Source organism: Tigriopus californicus, chromosome 8 (assembly GCF_007210705.1).
Source record: "Tigriopus californicus strain San Diego chromosome 8, Tcal_SD_v2.1, whole genome shotgun sequence".
NCBI lineage: Eukaryota > Metazoa > Arthropoda > Copepoda > Harpacticoida > Harpacticidae > Tigriopus > Tigriopus californicus.
Genome location: NC_081447.1, coordinates 610,109 through 626,451, shown reverse-complemented (window position 1 = coordinate 626,451; position 16,343 = coordinate 610,109). Strand labels below are relative to the sequence as shown.

The following is a 16,343-nucleotide window of genomic DNA, read 5'->3' as shown; positions in this document are numbered from 1 at the left end:
GGAACAACCCTTTCAAGAGTGTACTACGCACGATGTACGTAATTCATAATTTGACATCAACTACGTAGAATGCGGCATTTGAGGAGAATGGTATTTTGTATGATGTATGGCTGTGAAAGCGCACTTTTTATTTTATTTTCAACTGATATTGACAATGTTATCCCAAGTGCAGTAGTACAAAACAAAGAACTTGTAAGTCAATACATTCTTCCGTTGATATAATATGCAATCCAACCACAAGTTACAATTATGAGACAGAAACATAGGCTTCGTCAGGAATTTTGTTCCAAAAACGAGATAATTGGTGCGCTAAAAAGGTTTCGTCGCAAATATGCATAACATTTGATCTAACATTTTTGTGAGCTGAGCATGGTTTATTACCTAAGAAGGAGAGGTACAAACCGTCGGAATTAGTGTGTGACTGAAAACAGGAGATCCTATAACTTATAGCGTGACACCAAAACTTGATAAATTTCAGGTTCGCCAAAAGAGGTAGAATGATTATTACTTAAACATAAAGAAACTCTCTTTGTTAACCAATGAACCGGGCAAAACCATAGACTAAAATCGATGAACGTTAAATATGTAACCATCAACCATGCAAAAGAAATTACTTTGCTCTTCATGTGTACGTCATGCGAGCTGATACTTGAGTATTAAATCGGTCTATAGTAATGCCAAACGATCGGAAGTGCACAACTGCCTTCGAGTTTTCTTAGCGGCCCAAACAATGGTGAACGAGCAGACCACTAGGCTGATCTTTGCCCAAGATCCCCTTGAAAACGAGCCTTACGGATTAAAGGAATCACGGGACTCAATGGCATAAGTTTGAGTGGTTCAAAGAGTACTAAAATGTGATTTTGAATCATAATTTGGTGTCGGAGGTTGCATTAGGGTTGGTACCCTCTTGCAACATTTGTGCATTGTGAAGAACCCATGATTTCCCAACTGGTATTCTTTTTGTCGCTATAGCAATGAATATTGTTTCTTAAAGCCTTAAATATCAAGACTCTATCAGCCTTGTGGATATGACAAGAAGATGGTGAAAAATGTTTCTGTAGCTTTCCACATTCACAACATTTTAACCAAAAAGGATGCAAGGACGGTTGATTGCTTCAAGGGTAAAGGCAATTAAATTTCCAATGCACCATTGGGGGTATGTCTAAGAGGTATCATGGCTTGAATCACAAAGGTATAATTGCCAAAAAGGTGATTTTCATTTGTCTGCTTTCTGTAACCCCTTCCTTGCTTGTCGAAAGTATGACGTCATCATTGGGAACACTGCGTTTGTTTACTGTATGCTTTAACCCGTATATTAGGACTTTTTCTAATGGTGGGTTTTAAGACTGTGATTGTAAATCTCAAGAATTGAGGAAGTGGACAATGAAGTTGTTGGAGTAATAAGACATTCTGAAGGAGCGTTTAAAGACTTTTGATAAGACGGAATTTCCCAAATCCTCAGTACTTCTGTAACTGGCGGAAGAGATACAAATTGGTCAAGCGCATTCAAAGAAAGGAAGAATAAAAACTTGGAAATTTTGACGAACAAACGAAAGAGCAAGGTCACGAAGCTAAGATTTAAATAAATCCGATCTCGATGGGGCAGAAGGGATTTGAGCAGACCCTTTGAGAGGTTAGCCTCAAGGCTTTAAATCATCCATGAAAACTTGGTCAAGTGGAAATGGAATAGCATCATAGCTATAGGGGCAATACTTATTTGGCAAAAATTACCAACCAATCTTTTATTGAGCACAACATGAGAAGAACCATTTCTGATCAAGTATTGATGTCCTCTCCAATTTATACCCAACTTGGCCAAATGAGATCTTTTCCGGCCAAGGAAGATAATTATTCGTCTAAATGAGTTCGGTCAAATGAGGTTTGGTCAAGTAAAATCCAAAAAAACTGGAGGCTCATCTTATTTTCAAGTCCAAATAAATATGGAAGCAGCTTGTCTTAATCTTACCATGGGATTCGAAGTAGCCAAGCTAGCATGTCCAAGAAACGAGAAAAATTATTCTTTGGGATCATTCCATGTCTGCATGTTTTATGTTTTAAGAATAATAACAACAAAAGGAGCCCACAAGGAGTACCAATTTCCTTTTCAATGTATGTTTAACGCCACGAGAGCCCCTCCGAACCTACACCTTTCTTACCACAATTCTAAACGGAAAACCGTTCTCAACATCGATTTGATCCTGGCTTCAGAAAAGGAGGTCATATCGCAAATTTTGTCACTTGTAACCAGACATCCCCTTTTCTTAGCCAGAATTTACAACGAATTGGAGCATTTTGAAATCCAACTAGATTCATCCACTTCTGCAAAGGTCCTGATTGATGATTTGTCTTTTTTAGGTATCTCCTCATTTGTGCGCGGAATCATTTCATTTTATTTTGGCTCGTGAACTCTTCGCCAATTCAAAAGCCACATTGGGACCCGGAGACCACGACATTCTCAAAAGTTTGGACTCGCTAACATTGTACCTTCTCCGCAATCAGGATTTGGAACAAAATCTCGCGGAATATAGAGCCCTGTATGGCTTTAAGTAATGAAAGACTTGCCAGAACCTCGATTAGTTGGTTCGAAATCAAACCATGGAGAGAGCGAAAAATGGATAATAAGTAACCAATACTATCATACTATGATCATGAATGTCCATCACCCCAATCAAATGGAGAGAAGTTGTACTAAACGTGGAAATAAAGATATAAAAGGAAGACGACGGCGACAGCAAGCCGCAAAGTTCTTTGCTCAAATCATCATGACCTTCGCTTCTTTCCTTAATCGTTCTTAGGAAGTCAATTTGGAGGGTATAATCCTTTAAACCCGACAATCCCAATCCTACTGGGTTTCCACTTCCCGTCAGGATTAATCATCCTTCGACCATGATCTCAAGGTTTCATAATAAGGTCTCGTTAATGCATGAGGAGAGTCCTGTGTTAAAAGATACGATCTTCCTAGCAATCCAAATCCATCAAATACGATGAAGAACAAACCCAAGATGAGCCCAAAAGTAACGACCGAGGTTGTCAAGAAAGAAAGTTCAAGTCCCATTTGCCATGAATCCATCATTTTTGCGCCACATGAATATCATTCCTTATCTCATCCTTTTCTTTGGTCAATTTGGCTGACAGGGCCCAATTTTTGTTTTAGAGAAGGTTCGTGCCCATTTCCTATGCATTTTCTTATGAAGACGAAAAAGAAAACTGGACGATCGCATTCAATGACCCTGGGGCTTATCAGAGAGAACGAAGGTCCGGCGGCTCTGGATACTGACTGCTATTGAGGGCCAATCCTGTTATATTGCATACATGACAAAGTAATCTCTCCCTATCTATCCTCGGCCAGTTTTTACGCAGCAACAAGACACATAAACACATGTTTTGTGGTCAACGAGTTGCCTCGGTTTAGGATAAGAATTGGCGATCTTTGGGCAAGCCTGGGGTTTTTCTTTCTGCCAACACCATGGAGACTTCATTTGACATCTTAAAGTTCATTTGCGACGATTTAGTCGGATTAGAAAAAGATTTTTTGTCTCCCAGCTCGATAGATTTTGTGCCCCAAGCCCAAGTCCCCATCGAAAGTGCCAGTGCTTTGTCTAATGGGAGACCAGAGACCCAAATCTCGCCCTCAATGCAAGTCAGCAGCTCCAGTGACGACCTGGAAGAAGAGATCGCCAGGCGAATGGAATCTCGGGAGCCTCAATGTCCGATTTGCTATGATGTGGCCGGCAAACATTTCTATTATGGGGTTCAAGCTTGCATTAGCTGTCGGGGGTTCTTTCAAAGGTCGGTGCGTAATCGGTTTCATCTGAAATTCAAGTGCGGCAAAGGGACTCAGAATTGCAGTATCACAGCCAGATCCAGGAAGAACTGCAAATGGTGTCGTTTTCAGAAGTGCTTGCGCTCAGGAATGAAAACCTGTTACGTGATGACTCACGATCAATCAGGATTGCCAAATAAGACCAAACCTCTTTTGCCTATCAAAGCTATGGTCAAGACCGCCAATTTGAGCCAGACATTCACGGAGCATGAGGTGGACAAAGCGTTGAGCATCTACAAAAACCTCTTAAGCTTCGGATATCGAAGTTACTATCAATTATTTTCAAAGAATGAACAGGAGTTCATGACGTTCTTGAGAGCACTAAACGAAACGGGCGGCAGCCCATCAATGATATCCGAAGCTTTTACGGAAACCAACAAACAGGCCACCATTAACTACTTCTTCAGCATCGATGACATGGCCTCGCTCTCCCCATTCGATCGTATGACCTTGATCAGTCACAACTTTCCCGGCATCTTTGGTCTTCTCTGGAGCGTGTACAGCTACACTCCGGATCTGTGCAAGTTCTACGAGAACTTTCTCGAGCACGGCTATGAGTTTCGCCATCACGAACCCGAGATTGACAAAATCTTGCTCGTGTTCGAGGCCAATCAGCTTTTGGGCGAGAAGCCCAAGAATTTGTCCATAGACGTCACGTTTCGGTCACATTCGGCCACGCAAGACCTCATTCAAAGACACGATAGTCTGGTGCATGAAGTTAATTCTGGCCTTCGAGAATCCACCCAAGGGAGTGCTGATTACGTGATTGTCCTGCTCCTGAGCCACATTATTATGTTCGCCTCCGAATTCGCCGTCTCACTTCAAGATAAGCCGAAGATCCAAGCCACCCAGGAAAAGTATTTGGTTCTTCTGCATCGATATCTAAGGACCCATTATCAAGGACGGGCCAGAGCCAAGCTATCTGAAACCATGATGATTTTCGAACCTTGCCGACAAGTATTTGAAACATTCCATGAGCGGATATTCAAGGCAAGACCACCGGGCGGAATATTCTAGCGTCCTTCATTCCAGATCTCCAGATTTAGTCATCGCTGTTCAAGCTAATTTTGCTTCTAAAATGGCGTTTATGGGGAGGAAGGAGAGCGACCCGAGACTCCTTGGAAACGGAAAGACTTCAAACAAGGTTGCGTTGTTGGCCAGAGCAAAAGTTGCGTTCAAACCATACAGAATATGGCGACAATTGTAGACTGAAATGTGGAATCTTGACATGCTTTATTGAATAATGGTCAACCAGAACAAGATAAAAATGAAAATGGCATGACATTGCTTGTGCTTGCCGCCATAAATTACGCATATGTATGACGGCAAATGTTTTTTATTCAATTATTGGCATACTCTTGTTACTGTAGTGCGAATGTAAAGTTATCGGCGAACTCTGGGGATTTTTCCAACATTTCTTGTACTTGAAATTTCGTAAGCAGTTTGTTTTCTTCTGGCCCGCCGAACTCTTTGAATATCTAGAGAAACCAAAAGCCTCTAAGACAAAGCGATACTGAAAGACATCACTTATTCAATGCTTATTTAGGTACCTGATCTGAGACAGCATCAGTGATATTCAAGTTTGTGTTGCTATCGTCTGGGACAATTGTTTTTATGACTTTCGAAATATCTCCCTTGCCAATAAATCCATCGTTATCGAAATCTGAAAGAGTAAACCAACAAATTTGAGAATTGTGCTTCACTTTGGTACATTAGTTATTGTAGGCACTCACCAAAGATTTGGAACGCCCGTTTAATTTTGGCCTCTTGGGAAGCGTTCTCGTTAAAGACAGAGCAAATATCCAAGAACTCCAAAAAGTTCAGTTTCCGCCCTTGTTCAGATGAAAATACATCGCAAATTCGATCTCGAAACGGGTTATGTCCCAATTCAGGAACACTTTCGAATAAATCGTCGTAAGTGCACACAGGCTTGGTCAAGTCAACCAAAGATCCGGAATTGACATTTTCTAAATCAGAGGGCTTTAATTAAAGGGAGCCGCTTTTACATTGAAATTACGAACTCGTGCCAAAGTCAATCTTAGCCAATGTTGCTGGTGTGATCTGGTCCCATTCAATATTTGTTCACTTTGTAAATTAACCAAGGTACATAATATTGAAGATTGCGTAATGTTCAGTTTTGGTCTGAATACTAGCAAGCACAGTGCCGAGCTTGATTTCTGAAGGATGAAAGCTGAAACATATGCACATTCTCATGCGAATCGATTACATTTTGCTACTTTTTTAGCATAAAGTCTGAGGACATAATTTTTCATGTGTTTTTACTCCTCAGACTTGAATAATGGGCTTTGGTAGGTTCAAGATTAGAGTATTGTTCAAATTGTGACATCAGTGAGCGGGTGGAACAATGGTCCCCCCCATGAATCTATGAGGGCCACTGTTCAGTGCACCTAGTACCTCCCATTCCAATTCTTCCTCTTTCCATATCCTCCGGCACACGTCTATTTCAAGACATGAGCTTCTAGCCCTTGAATCCTTCTTCTTCTTTTTCCCTTCTTCCTCTTCTCAACCATTCCTTTCCTTTTTCCCCACTTCAATAGTGATCTCTCTTTTCTTTTACGAGGACCGGTTTTCAGCGGTATAAAGTTCCCTCTCCGGCACGCAGAGGAAACCAAACGCCACCATTAGAAATCTTATTTCATGGTGTTGTGTTCAAGAGTGGCCGGAATTTAAGTTTTCAGCCACTCGTGAAGAAAATAGACATTCTCTATCGTCAGGTGTTGACCGATCGACTTTTCGAGATCCGAACTTGAATAAACTCGTAAGCATTTTTTTTGCTTTTACAATAACCGGTTTTCAACCACCCACCCAAACTCTTGAACCCAGAATGGGCCCCAAATCGCCATATGCAAAACTAATTGGATTGACAATCATGTACCACCTGTATCTATCCAATGAGACATGCTTCTCGCAATAAATACATTATTAATTCAAGTGGATGATTATATCTCCTTTAGCGATTAGAAAAGCCCGTGAAAAAACAAACCAAAAAAGTCAATGAAGCTACTTTTCTCTTCAATTATAGCCCCCTGAACACGAAGTTGTCGGTAATTACCTCTTTTTTTAATATCTGTGAACCTGTTGTGGCAACTGAAAAAAAAACGAACCATAAAATGTGAAGAAAATTTAAAGAATTGGGCGACGTTAATGTATTGGGACATTGAAGCAGGAAATAAGGATGACGTCAGCATCAAATTTTGGAGAGGTCACTCGTACTTTTGATGCTTAAAAGTTTTTTGTTAAGGGATTAAACTAGAGCTCCCGTTCAATTATCCATGAGATAATGGTTCATGTGGCACTGCAATTTGATAAACTGTCACAAATTTCAAAATGCATAAAGCTACATTTTTTAGCCAAAGAACTAACTGGTTTACGGGCTTATTTTTCCCACATTAGAATTTTCTATTTTTACAATACACTTTTTGAAACCTTATAGAGAGAAGGTTTTTGTGTATTATTGCGATTTGTATCTTGTTTTTTCAGTAGCTTCATTCTTTTAAAAAGTAATCTGTGATCTTCCAAAATTTGTGCTGACATGATCAGACAGCTGCTGCTACAAAAAGGAGTTAGGCACTTACTTTTTGATTTGCTTGAAATTCAGGTACGTTAGATCTTCATATTTTTGCAAGCTTTCGTCGAGTTTGCTCGTAGTCCCTCCCATGGCAAAAGTGTTCAGTTATGTTTTCAACGGTGTTAGTTATTAACGTTGTAATTTCAGCACCTCTAAACTGCCCTCGAACGATGATGACTGATAAGGATTGAAGATAAAGCCCATTGAATCAGCGAGTGTTGGCGCTCCTATCAATTAAGATGATGACTTAAAGAGAATGGTCTACATTTGCGACACACTTGCCTTGTTCCATGAGATTGTTCCTTGAAGATAGAGTGCAAAGAACCACAAAAATTTGTATGTGGTCAGGGTTAGAGGTTCAAACGTTAAGGTACCCGAAATCATGCAGAATATTGAAAACAGCGTACAATGACAGCAGGTTTGATAAATGCAAATGCGTTTAAACATTGCTCACTTTTTTTTCTCTTCACTTATCAGACATCCCTAGAGACAGCCAAAATATTTACTTTACGTTTTATGGCATAAAGCAGATTTATCTGCATATTTCATATTTTTTGCTTGTCTCTTTGCATAATGCAAAAAAAAATTCCGTATTTTTGAGACAAATTCGAGATATTATTCAATTTGCAGCCGCCCTCAAATATTCGTTGGGAGTATGTAGGTGTTGAACCAGTAGCAGGATTTAAGTCAGACTTAGGCAAGTTTTTCGACCAAAATTCCAGATCAACACTATATTCACAGGCTAGCTCGATCCGTCAACTCTAATTTGTTCTTCAATCAGATGCTGTATGAAAATAAAGTAAGGTAAAATGAATGAGCTTTTCGTCTTCAACTGCTGACAATCCCATTCCTAGGAGCAGTGAGGAATTCCAAAAAAAAAATTGAAACATTGTAGCCATGAGGCTTAAAACGCATTGCAAAAGAACGAGGGCAAACAGTGCAAACATTGGACATTTTTTGTGTGTCATCATTCGTCATGAGGGACTAATTAGACGCCTCCAGAGCCGTTTCAGTTACATTTTTATCAGTACGGTTTTACCAATTATGCAATGTGCTCACAATTAATCTTTGCATTATTAGAATAAGTTACACCCTCCAGCCCACTATCCTCGCATTAAATCCTCCAAGAAATATGATGAAGGTGCATGGGGGGAAGCACTTTATTGACGCCAATATTGACACACAATAAAGCCTCGTAAGTCCTTCAGGGATCAGGATAGCTGCTCATCCTATATGAAACGAAGAAAGGGAGTCCTGAGCGGCTCTTCTGAGCCACACACCATAGATTGCTCAGAAGGACTGGTTGGTCGTACCACGTACGTAGAAACCAGAAAGGCCAATAACGCTCACATGGCTTATCTTCAAAAGAGACCAACCACAAGAATTGGGCAGAGATATTACCCTACTTGCAGTAAATATTTCAAACTTCATTTTCGATTCTTTCAACAAGGAACATCTGCGTCTCTCCTCATTTATGGCTCCCCTCCAACAGAAGAATTCATTGTTCTGGTAACACTTTACGCTTATTCGCCGACTACCCGTAGTCAAAGTTTCGATGCATGTCCCATTTCAAAGTTGTTCGCCCATTGTCTGAAGGTCAGACATCAGACTTGATCCATTTACTGGCTGCTGCCTCCATTAGTGTTTAATTGAGAAAACCCCGCCCGAAATGAGCATTCTTTCCCGTTGGCCGCTTGAGTGATCGTTCAGTGGATCTCAGATCCAAGTTGCTCAACAATCAATGACGACTATTCTATGGCTTTTTGTGAAAGAAATGAACCATTGCACAGAACCGTATGGCGGAAGTTGAGCGTATGCTGTACTATTAAACGGTATGGTAATAGTTCGCATTCGTTCCCTTTCAGCCAATACACCCGGTCGAGTACTTGGATTAAGTAGGCACGCAATAAAGGCCGTAAATTTGCCAATCCGTTGGCAGGCCTTTTCCACTGCATAGCTCGATGTTCGGTGATTTTGGCCAAGTGGTCCCGTGGGATCAGGTGCACACGAAGAAGGTGTTCCCTTGGCCTTAATATCATCGGTGCTATCCTCTGGTAAAGCTTCAGAGAACCTGCTAATTCCAAACGCTGAAGACTTACGAGTTCCCATGAACGAACGAGTGAGGGAGCGATGCTGCGTGGACCTCTTTTGCGTGTCCGTGTGTTCGATTGTTCAAATAGAGGAAGAAGCCAACTCCACCCAACCCGGCTACTTGGGAGGCTTAATGGGTGGCAGGCAAGTCTTGGTTTGAAAAGGTTAACATGTATTTCAAATTTGTTGAATAGAAACATTATTCCGATGGGATAAAGGTATCTGTCTGGGAAAGCGATAGATCAAGCGATTTATTCGTATAGTGAAGAGAAAATGCGAAGATTCACTTTTTACGAGGACTCAGGGAGGTGTTCTTTTCTAGGAAAGAGCATCAACCAAACGTTTTGTTTTACGTACTTGAAATCATGATGTCAGGAAAGGTAATCGGGGTTGGTTGGGCAATCTAGCTATTAGATATTCTGATCAATATTAGAATTAACAGCAGAGATGTAGCTCTCTTTAGGAACACTAGGCGGGAGCGGATCGTCCATGGATGAGGAGAAACTCATTTTATTGCCAGTCTTCCATCGCTCCATATCACTTGACTCGGTCGGATGCCACAGATTCGAAAGCTCGTTGACGATTAGACTTTTCTTGGGAGCGGGAGGCGGCTTCGATGGGTCTGTCCCTCCACATTTGGCTAGATCCCCTTTGGCATAGAGTGCCATGACCTCCTTGGGCAGGTTGCCACTTCGTGTGAGACTGAGAGCATGCCGACCTTTCTCGGCCTTGTTGGTGGCCGAGGCCGTTTGAAGGATGTCTGGAATCGAATCGGACGGCGGCAAAAGAATGATTTGTCCGTCCTCCAAGTGATAGGGGTATTGGCCACCATGCTGCTCGTCTGTCGAGACCATGGTGCCTTTGAGTGGATCGAAGTAATTCATAATGGAAGAGTTGCTTTTATTGCCTTGGGTGCTGTTGTAATTTTGGACTCCTCCGGCGAGAAGAAAATTCGAGGATTTGCGGCTTAGTGTTGCGTAAGGAATGTTGGCAAACGGATCTATGGCAGCCGAAGCCATTGCCGATCGCTGAACATTGGCATAATCGTGGCCGCCATGTGGATTTGGAACTCGAGCCAAGCGCTCGGGTTGGAGGCAGCCTTTGCGAAGAGTGGCCTTGGCTATATCCCGGGCGTCTGCATATTTGAAAGTTGGGCCGTCATTAGATTGGCCATGAGAAAGGTGCTTGAGATTAGTATCATCCGATTCATGCTCCTCCTCCGATCCGGGGTTCGAGCCTCGACGTGAGGAAATGGAACATGGGGATTCTGGAGTCGATGGGGCTGAGGATGACGACAACGAGGTAGCGGTGGTCAGTCCATCCAAACGTGACTGCGGCAACGACTTTCGATGGGTTAGGTTGGGTCTGAGTCGCCTAAGTCTCCGGGGTCGTCGCAAATGATGCGGGTTGGCCGAGTTGGTGGGTGATCCCCCGTTCAACCCCATCAGTTCGTTCTGAAACCCAGGCTGATTCAATGCAGCGCTCTTGGACGTGGGCAAAGTGACTCCAGGTACGGGGATTCCTGAAATGCCAAGAAAATACCAGGTCAATCTGGCGGATATCAAATTAGGCAAAGACATGGAAGTTGGAATGTGCTGGCATCCCTGACAACATTCTAAAAAGACAGCTCTCTCGTCTAAAATGGCTTGCATGAGTGTTATTTTCCCGAAGTTCATTTCCCGGTGATATTGTGCGAGTACCGCCCTTTCTCAATTACTAGCCCTCTATCGGTTTTTGTGCAGTGCGAGCGACAAAGAGATATCCTCGGAGGCATTTAGCCCTGTCATTGCAAATTAGCTATCAAACGAAGACAAAGTGTTGTCTTCCAAAGAAGATGAAGGACCCCGCGTTTTCAGCCAGCTAAGACCTTCTATCGATTTTACTCGTGTACCTTCGAATATGGACGGACCCCTTCGTAAAGCGTGAAGAGATTGATCAAGCTTCACTAGGGGCTCGTCAAGCCGAGCCGTGTCTACTTGTGTAAATGAAGGCTCCCAAACAGTGGCAATCAATCCCCAACGCGAAACGAAAGAAGCTAAGGCGACCCGGTGTCAGCTGATTAATTTCTCGTCTGTCGATTCAGAGGACATACAACCATCAACAACTCTTCAAGCGCCTTGGGTGAAGGAAGATAAGGTTTAAGGTTAAACCTTGAGCATATATCCCCAGATCAGATCTTACTGTTCCAGCCAACCCAACATGAGGAACATGCAATCAGTTAAGATGGTTTCTTTGACTTTGTCGGGATGAATTGGGCCATCCTGTGAATGGGACCAGTTCAACACCAAGCAAAATGACTTACCTCTGGCATGGGCCCCTCCTCCAGCTCCGCTTCCGCGTCCAAATGTTGAGAGAGTCGTGGTTTGGTAGATGTTAGTCCCATCTAATTTGTCTTGTTTGAGCATGGGCATGGTACTGTATTGGTTGCTGGCACTGTAGCCTCCAACGCCTTTGAAGGACACGTCCAACGAGGATGGAGGGCCACCGTTGGGTCCACCAAGGCCACCGCCTGGACCAGAGCCCATAAACAGATGATGATTGGATGTCGAGTCAGACCATTTGAGCAACCTACAAGGCCAGATTAAAGCGTACTGTTTTGAGTCGTCAGAACGTCCAAGACAGGTGAATGAGTCGGTCACTTGAACCTGAACACGCTCGTGCCGGCAAATACTGTGAATCCTTCCATTGCCACACTCACCATTTACGCACAAAGATTATGAAAAAAGCCACAGCCACTCCCGTGATCACAGCGGCAATCACGGCCACCACCATCATGGTACCCGAGCCGTAGTTGGCGTGAGCCCCTCCACCCACGAGAAAGCCGCCATCTGCACTTGTTCCATGGAACCCGTCGCCCAGATGCGCTTCTGGAACGCAAGTCAAGTGGACCGGGGTCCATGTACCATTTTGAAGGCAGTGACTGGTCCGTAAGGAACTGTTTCCTAGAATAAATTAAACGAACCCGATAGTATCGTCACACTAGGCGTAAAGTCTGTACTAAATCATAGATGATGTTGGTGTGGGGCCAAGGACGGCCTTTCCTCCCTTTGACGTGGCAATCTCTGTATCATCTGGTATCCATATTGTTGCCCATAGCTCAATATCGACAGTTAGGTTGGAACTATTTCTCGCAAGGAGATACTATCTTCCTGTCTGGGCAATCTGGTGTCCTTCCCTTCTTCATACTGCATAGGATTGTACGCGTAGGTAGTATGTAACCAACTTTGCCTTGGACCCACCGGGATTCTGGTCCATATTCCCTATGCCAGCACAGCTAACCTACATTTAGGTCGGCTTTGATCGGTACTTCTGGTTGCGTGAATCTGGGCTGATATTTAAGCCGCCGCCCTGAATGGTGAGCAAAACCCAAGTAGTGTATGGAAATAGATGTCCTCTTTTATCTACAAAGCATTTGCCCTTCCTCCAGCTACATAGAACTCTCTCCACACACATACACATGAGCTTTCGCTGAATCTGTGACGTTCTCCCGATGGCGAGAACGCAGTCTAAAAACTTCAACTTTTGATTTATTTCATGGCTTATTTATATTTTATTCTCCTCGTCGGACGGTGTCGCTGGGGAGACCAACTTGCGTGTGCCATTATGGCTATTTGACTTTTATCTCATGCCATCATGGATTTAAAGGTGTCTTCCGTACAGATGCAGAAGAATAAGTCAGGTTATTGGTAATCACACACTTCTTTGATTTTATAGGCACCATCGAGATTGCGGTTTCATTAAAGCTTCTGTGAGCGTCTATGAAATTCCCTTTTTCCACCAAAGACTATCGCGCCATGTGATAAATCAAGGTCCTCTAAGCAAACAAGAGTGAAACTACAAGTATGAAATATGGGATTATGGGGGTTTTCTTTGGCATGTTCACTGCGACGTCCTTGTGTGCCTTTACAAGACTTTCTTCAGGTTTTGCTCTTGGCTTTAAAAAGGTTTTAAATTGAAACCAATGGCACGGAAATACGGAAGTGTCGAGGATTGAGGCAAGGTCGATGGCGAGAAATTATATTTCTTTCGCGGCCAAATCTCGTGTTGTTCCCAAAATTGGAACTTCTTGACTTGTTCAGTGGGCCACCTCACAATTTCATTGCGAAAAGTTCTTTGGGAGCAATTTTGCACCCGATTATCTGCACTTGGAACACGAACATTGTTCCAAATGTCCTGTAGTCTCCTTCCCCCCCCCCAAAAAAAAAATAGACAACAGATTTAAACTTTACCATCGTGAAGGAAGGAACACAGGCTCCTCTTTTCTTCAAGTCTCTGAAAATGTCTTTGGTATTACTTGTTATGGCAAATAAGAAACATTGATTATTCTGATGCCAATCAAATAACAGCCAATAGTCGAAATATAAATGAGACTTGCTTATGGATTTATTCCTTGCATGGTTGCTTAATTCGTCTCATTACCCAAAGCACTGACAGTATGATGCATGAGGAGAAAATGTGCAAAATATTCCGCGACGAAACCCCCTGGAGTAGATTTGAGCGTCCATCAACCTAGCGATATGCATGAATGTAGAGCTGGATGACAATGGTCTGTCTCCATGAAGACTTTTTAAACAGGGATTAAATTCAAGCCATACGCCTACCATTACTCCGAACTACTCGCAGACAAGCACAACGGACCATTTAACACACATTTCACGACAATCCTCACGAACGAGTCCGTTTTCTTCCAAGCTGAAAGAGACTGGAGGCCAAACTTAGTGCAGCACTCTTCATACTGTCCTAAAGATTCGAGGAGACCTCTATTTACTTGAGGAGAGTAAAGGTGACCTTCACAAATTGGGTAATTCCCGAGCGTATGTTGCTGCAATTCAAGGTCCAACCAGGTTAGCCACTTCCACAGAGAACGAAAGCACAACTAACCCAGCGCCTTTCTGGTCCAGCCATGTAGAAGTCCTTGGCAGTCGTCTTAGCCGAAATAAATGGAGAGACTTTTGGTGAAATAATCACTTCAGCAGATTTTCAGCAATGGTTTAATAGCTCAGCCCATCCTGATAGCCGGTATGCACTGCACTCCAGAATATAGTGTAATATACCCCCAAAGTCCTTGCTCACTACTGTTTGGCAAGGAAGAAAAGGTCCCCCCGGATCATGTTTTTATCGTACTATTTTCTTTGGCCATTTTCTGCCCTAGTCCCCCTTTCTTTTTTTCTCTCTGGATCGCTCTTTTTAAATGGAACTTTGCGAAAACATTTTTTGAAGTATGGACCAACTTTTTTGAGAGCCAAATTTTAAATGGAAACTTATGGTTTGCTTTGAAACAGTCTTGAGAGCTGAGTTTGCAGGTGAAGGGAAAACAAGGTGAGCTAGTGACATTATTGATCCCAAGAAATCGCCTCCTTTTCTCTTTCCTTCCAACCGTTCTTGTTTCCCTCTTTATTCCTTCGCTCTTGTGTTCCTTCCTTCCTGTTGGTCTTGGTCGCGGGTAGGATCATAATCCGCACTTACATACATCTTTGACAATGATTACATACCAAATTACGGCAAAGGAAAGTTTCCAGCCCAGGTGAGCCTTGGATGGAACAACTAGTCCATAATCAAAGAGACCAAAGAGGGGGAACAGGGTAAGTGCCAGGGGTGGGGAGAGTCATCGATGCGAGGAATCGCACAGATTATAAATGTTTGAACGAGCATGGCATGCCTTTGATTCCGAACAACCTAAACACAACAACATACCAAAGAAAGATCTTGTTGGTACGTAGTAGGACAAACCAGTGGACCTCAAGAAGACCTCAAGAAAGATTAACAAGAGAGCAACGCTGCGCTTGCTTCATCAGCATTTCCAACTGCCCTTGTTTCCATTCGCTTTTGATTGCATCCAACTTTGAACAAATTTTCATAATCGTGCATTCTATTTTCAAAACAAATTGACAGAACTGGGGTTTGTGTCCTAAGGTATACGCGCAAGAGAATGGATCTTTGGATTCTACGATAAAGCAATTGGAACGTAAGTGTAAACAACAAAAATGCTTGTGCTGTATACCCGCAATTCTATAGCAAATGATAAGAACACCACTGACCATAGGACGTATGCATAACTCTGATTGTTCAGAGCAAAAGAGAGAGGACATTGCTAAGAGGAAGTCATTTACTTTTATGACAACGGCTCATGTTCAAGGCATTGAGTGAAGATCTCAAACAGCTGAGCAACCACCCACCCATCGAACCAACCATCTAACCAACCACCCCTTCTCATCTCAGTCTCTATCACCATTGTTCCATTGGTGTTCCAATTCCATTTGGAGCAACACGGGGCCATTGACAAAAGGGTCGTGGGCAAGCCATTCACAAAGAAACCGGGCGAGAAGAAAAAAAGGAGGGAACGGGGTGAGTGTTCCTGCCTAAGAATGTGATTTCAGGCTCAATGGCTAAATCATATTAGATCGTTCCATGCCGTAGAGTCGCAATCAGTTCCGTTCACATGAAGCCATTTTTTGTTTCAATGTCTTCCAAGTTGTAAATTCATAACTGCAGTTCATCATGACGATGCTGATCAACCATGAATGATAGGAGGAAAGGGAAAGGAGGAATGGCAAATTATTTCGTCATAAGAATCGCCCGATCTGACTTTTCGCCTGGGTTTCCACAAGGTGTCAAACGGTTCTCCGCCTTTCAAAGGGAGCGGAGCGGGGTTTGCGTTTGAGTGAACCACAACCAGCTTCATCTCGTATGTGCATAATCATCGGCGTTACCATCTTGGATCTCTCGATTCAAATTATCCACCACTGTCGACACATGTAGACGGGAGACTGTCAGAGTCTCCAGTCGTCGAAAGTGGCTATTTCCCGATCGATTTCGTTCCATTTCATCCTTCAAGAACTG

At 42.9% G+C, this 16,343-nt stretch overlaps 4 protein-coding genes across 6 annotated transcripts in view; 2 read left to right on the top strand and 2 right to left on the bottom strand.

The window, feature by feature from the left end:
- LOC131885612 (uncharacterized) overlaps positions 1-2,908 on the top strand; it is a 15,089-nt gene extending 12,181 nt beyond the window's left edge. Inside the window, exon 3 of the mRNA XM_059233715.1 lies at positions 2,356-2,908. Within this exon, the coding sequence (XP_059089698.1) occupies positions 2,356-2,550 (195 nt within the window). The 3' untranslated portion in view covers positions 2,551-2,908. The remainder of the gene's footprint in view (positions 1-2,355) is intronic.
- A 419-nt stretch (positions 2,909-3,327) lies between these two features.
- On the top strand, positions 3,328-5,492 carry LOC131885609 (protein ultraspiracle homolog). Its single transcript, XM_059233711.1, has one exon. It carries the CDS (start codon positions 3,467-3,469, stop codon positions 4,838-4,840), a length of 1,374 nt encoding a protein of 457 aa, XP_059089694.1. The 5' UTR covers positions 3,328-3,466; the 3' UTR covers positions 4,841-5,492.
- On the bottom strand, positions 5,038-7,769 carry LOC131885616 (calcium and integrin-binding protein 1-like). 2 transcript variants are annotated; one of them, XM_059233721.1, is made up of 5 exons: positions 7,420-7,769; positions 6,897-6,931; positions 5,557-5,790; positions 5,374-5,486; positions 5,038-5,320 (listed from the first exon to the last, which is right to left on the bottom strand). In XM_059233721.1, the coding sequence occupies exons 1-5, from the start codon at positions 7,500-7,502 to the stop codon at positions 5,207-5,209; spliced, it is 579 nt and encodes a 192-aa protein (XP_059089704.1). In that variant the 5' UTR covers positions 7,503-7,769; the 3' UTR covers positions 5,038-5,206. The 2 variants fall into 2 exon arrangements, with proteins under 2 accessions (XP_059089704.1, XP_059089703.1); XM_059233720.1 differs by having other exon boundaries at positions 5,038-5,301; positions 7,420-7,760.
- Positions 7,770-9,654: 1,885 nt separating this feature from the next.
- The window catches only part of LOC131885361 (uncharacterized), a 43,547-nt gene continuing 36,858 nt past the window's right edge, over positions 9,655-16,343 (bottom strand). For both annotated transcript variants that reach the window (XM_059233388.1, XM_059233389.1), the window contains 3 exons: positions 12,202-12,445; positions 11,806-12,071; positions 9,655-11,025 (listed from right to left, as the gene is read on the bottom strand). In XM_059233388.1, coding sequence (XP_059089371.1) covers positions 9,914-11,025; positions 11,806-12,071; positions 12,202-12,445 — 1,622 coding nt within the window. In that variant the 3' untranslated portion in view covers positions 9,655-9,913. The remainder of the gene's footprint in view (positions 11,026-11,805; positions 12,072-12,201; positions 12,446-16,343) is intronic.

What these genes read in the sequence shown, in the direction of transcription:
- LOC131885609 (XM_059233711.1), top strand. Translation starts at nt 3,467, where the DNA reads ATGGAGACTTCATTTGACATCTTAAAGTTCATTTGCGACGATTTAGTC.
- LOC131885616 (XM_059233720.1), bottom strand. Translation starts at nt 7,502, where the DNA reads ATGGGAGGGACTACGAGCAAACTCGACGAAAGCTTGCAAAAATATGAA. An exon ending in CACAGATATTAAAAAAAGAG is followed by an intron (nt 5,791 to 6,896) that starts GTAATTACCGAC and finishes CCTCTGATTTAG; the next exon opens with AAAATGTCAATTCCGGATCT. An exon ending in CTGATGCTGTCTCAGATCAG is followed by an intron (nt 5,302 to 5,373) that starts GTACCTAAATAA and finishes TGGTTTCTCTAG; the next exon opens with ATATTCAAAGAGTTCGGCGG.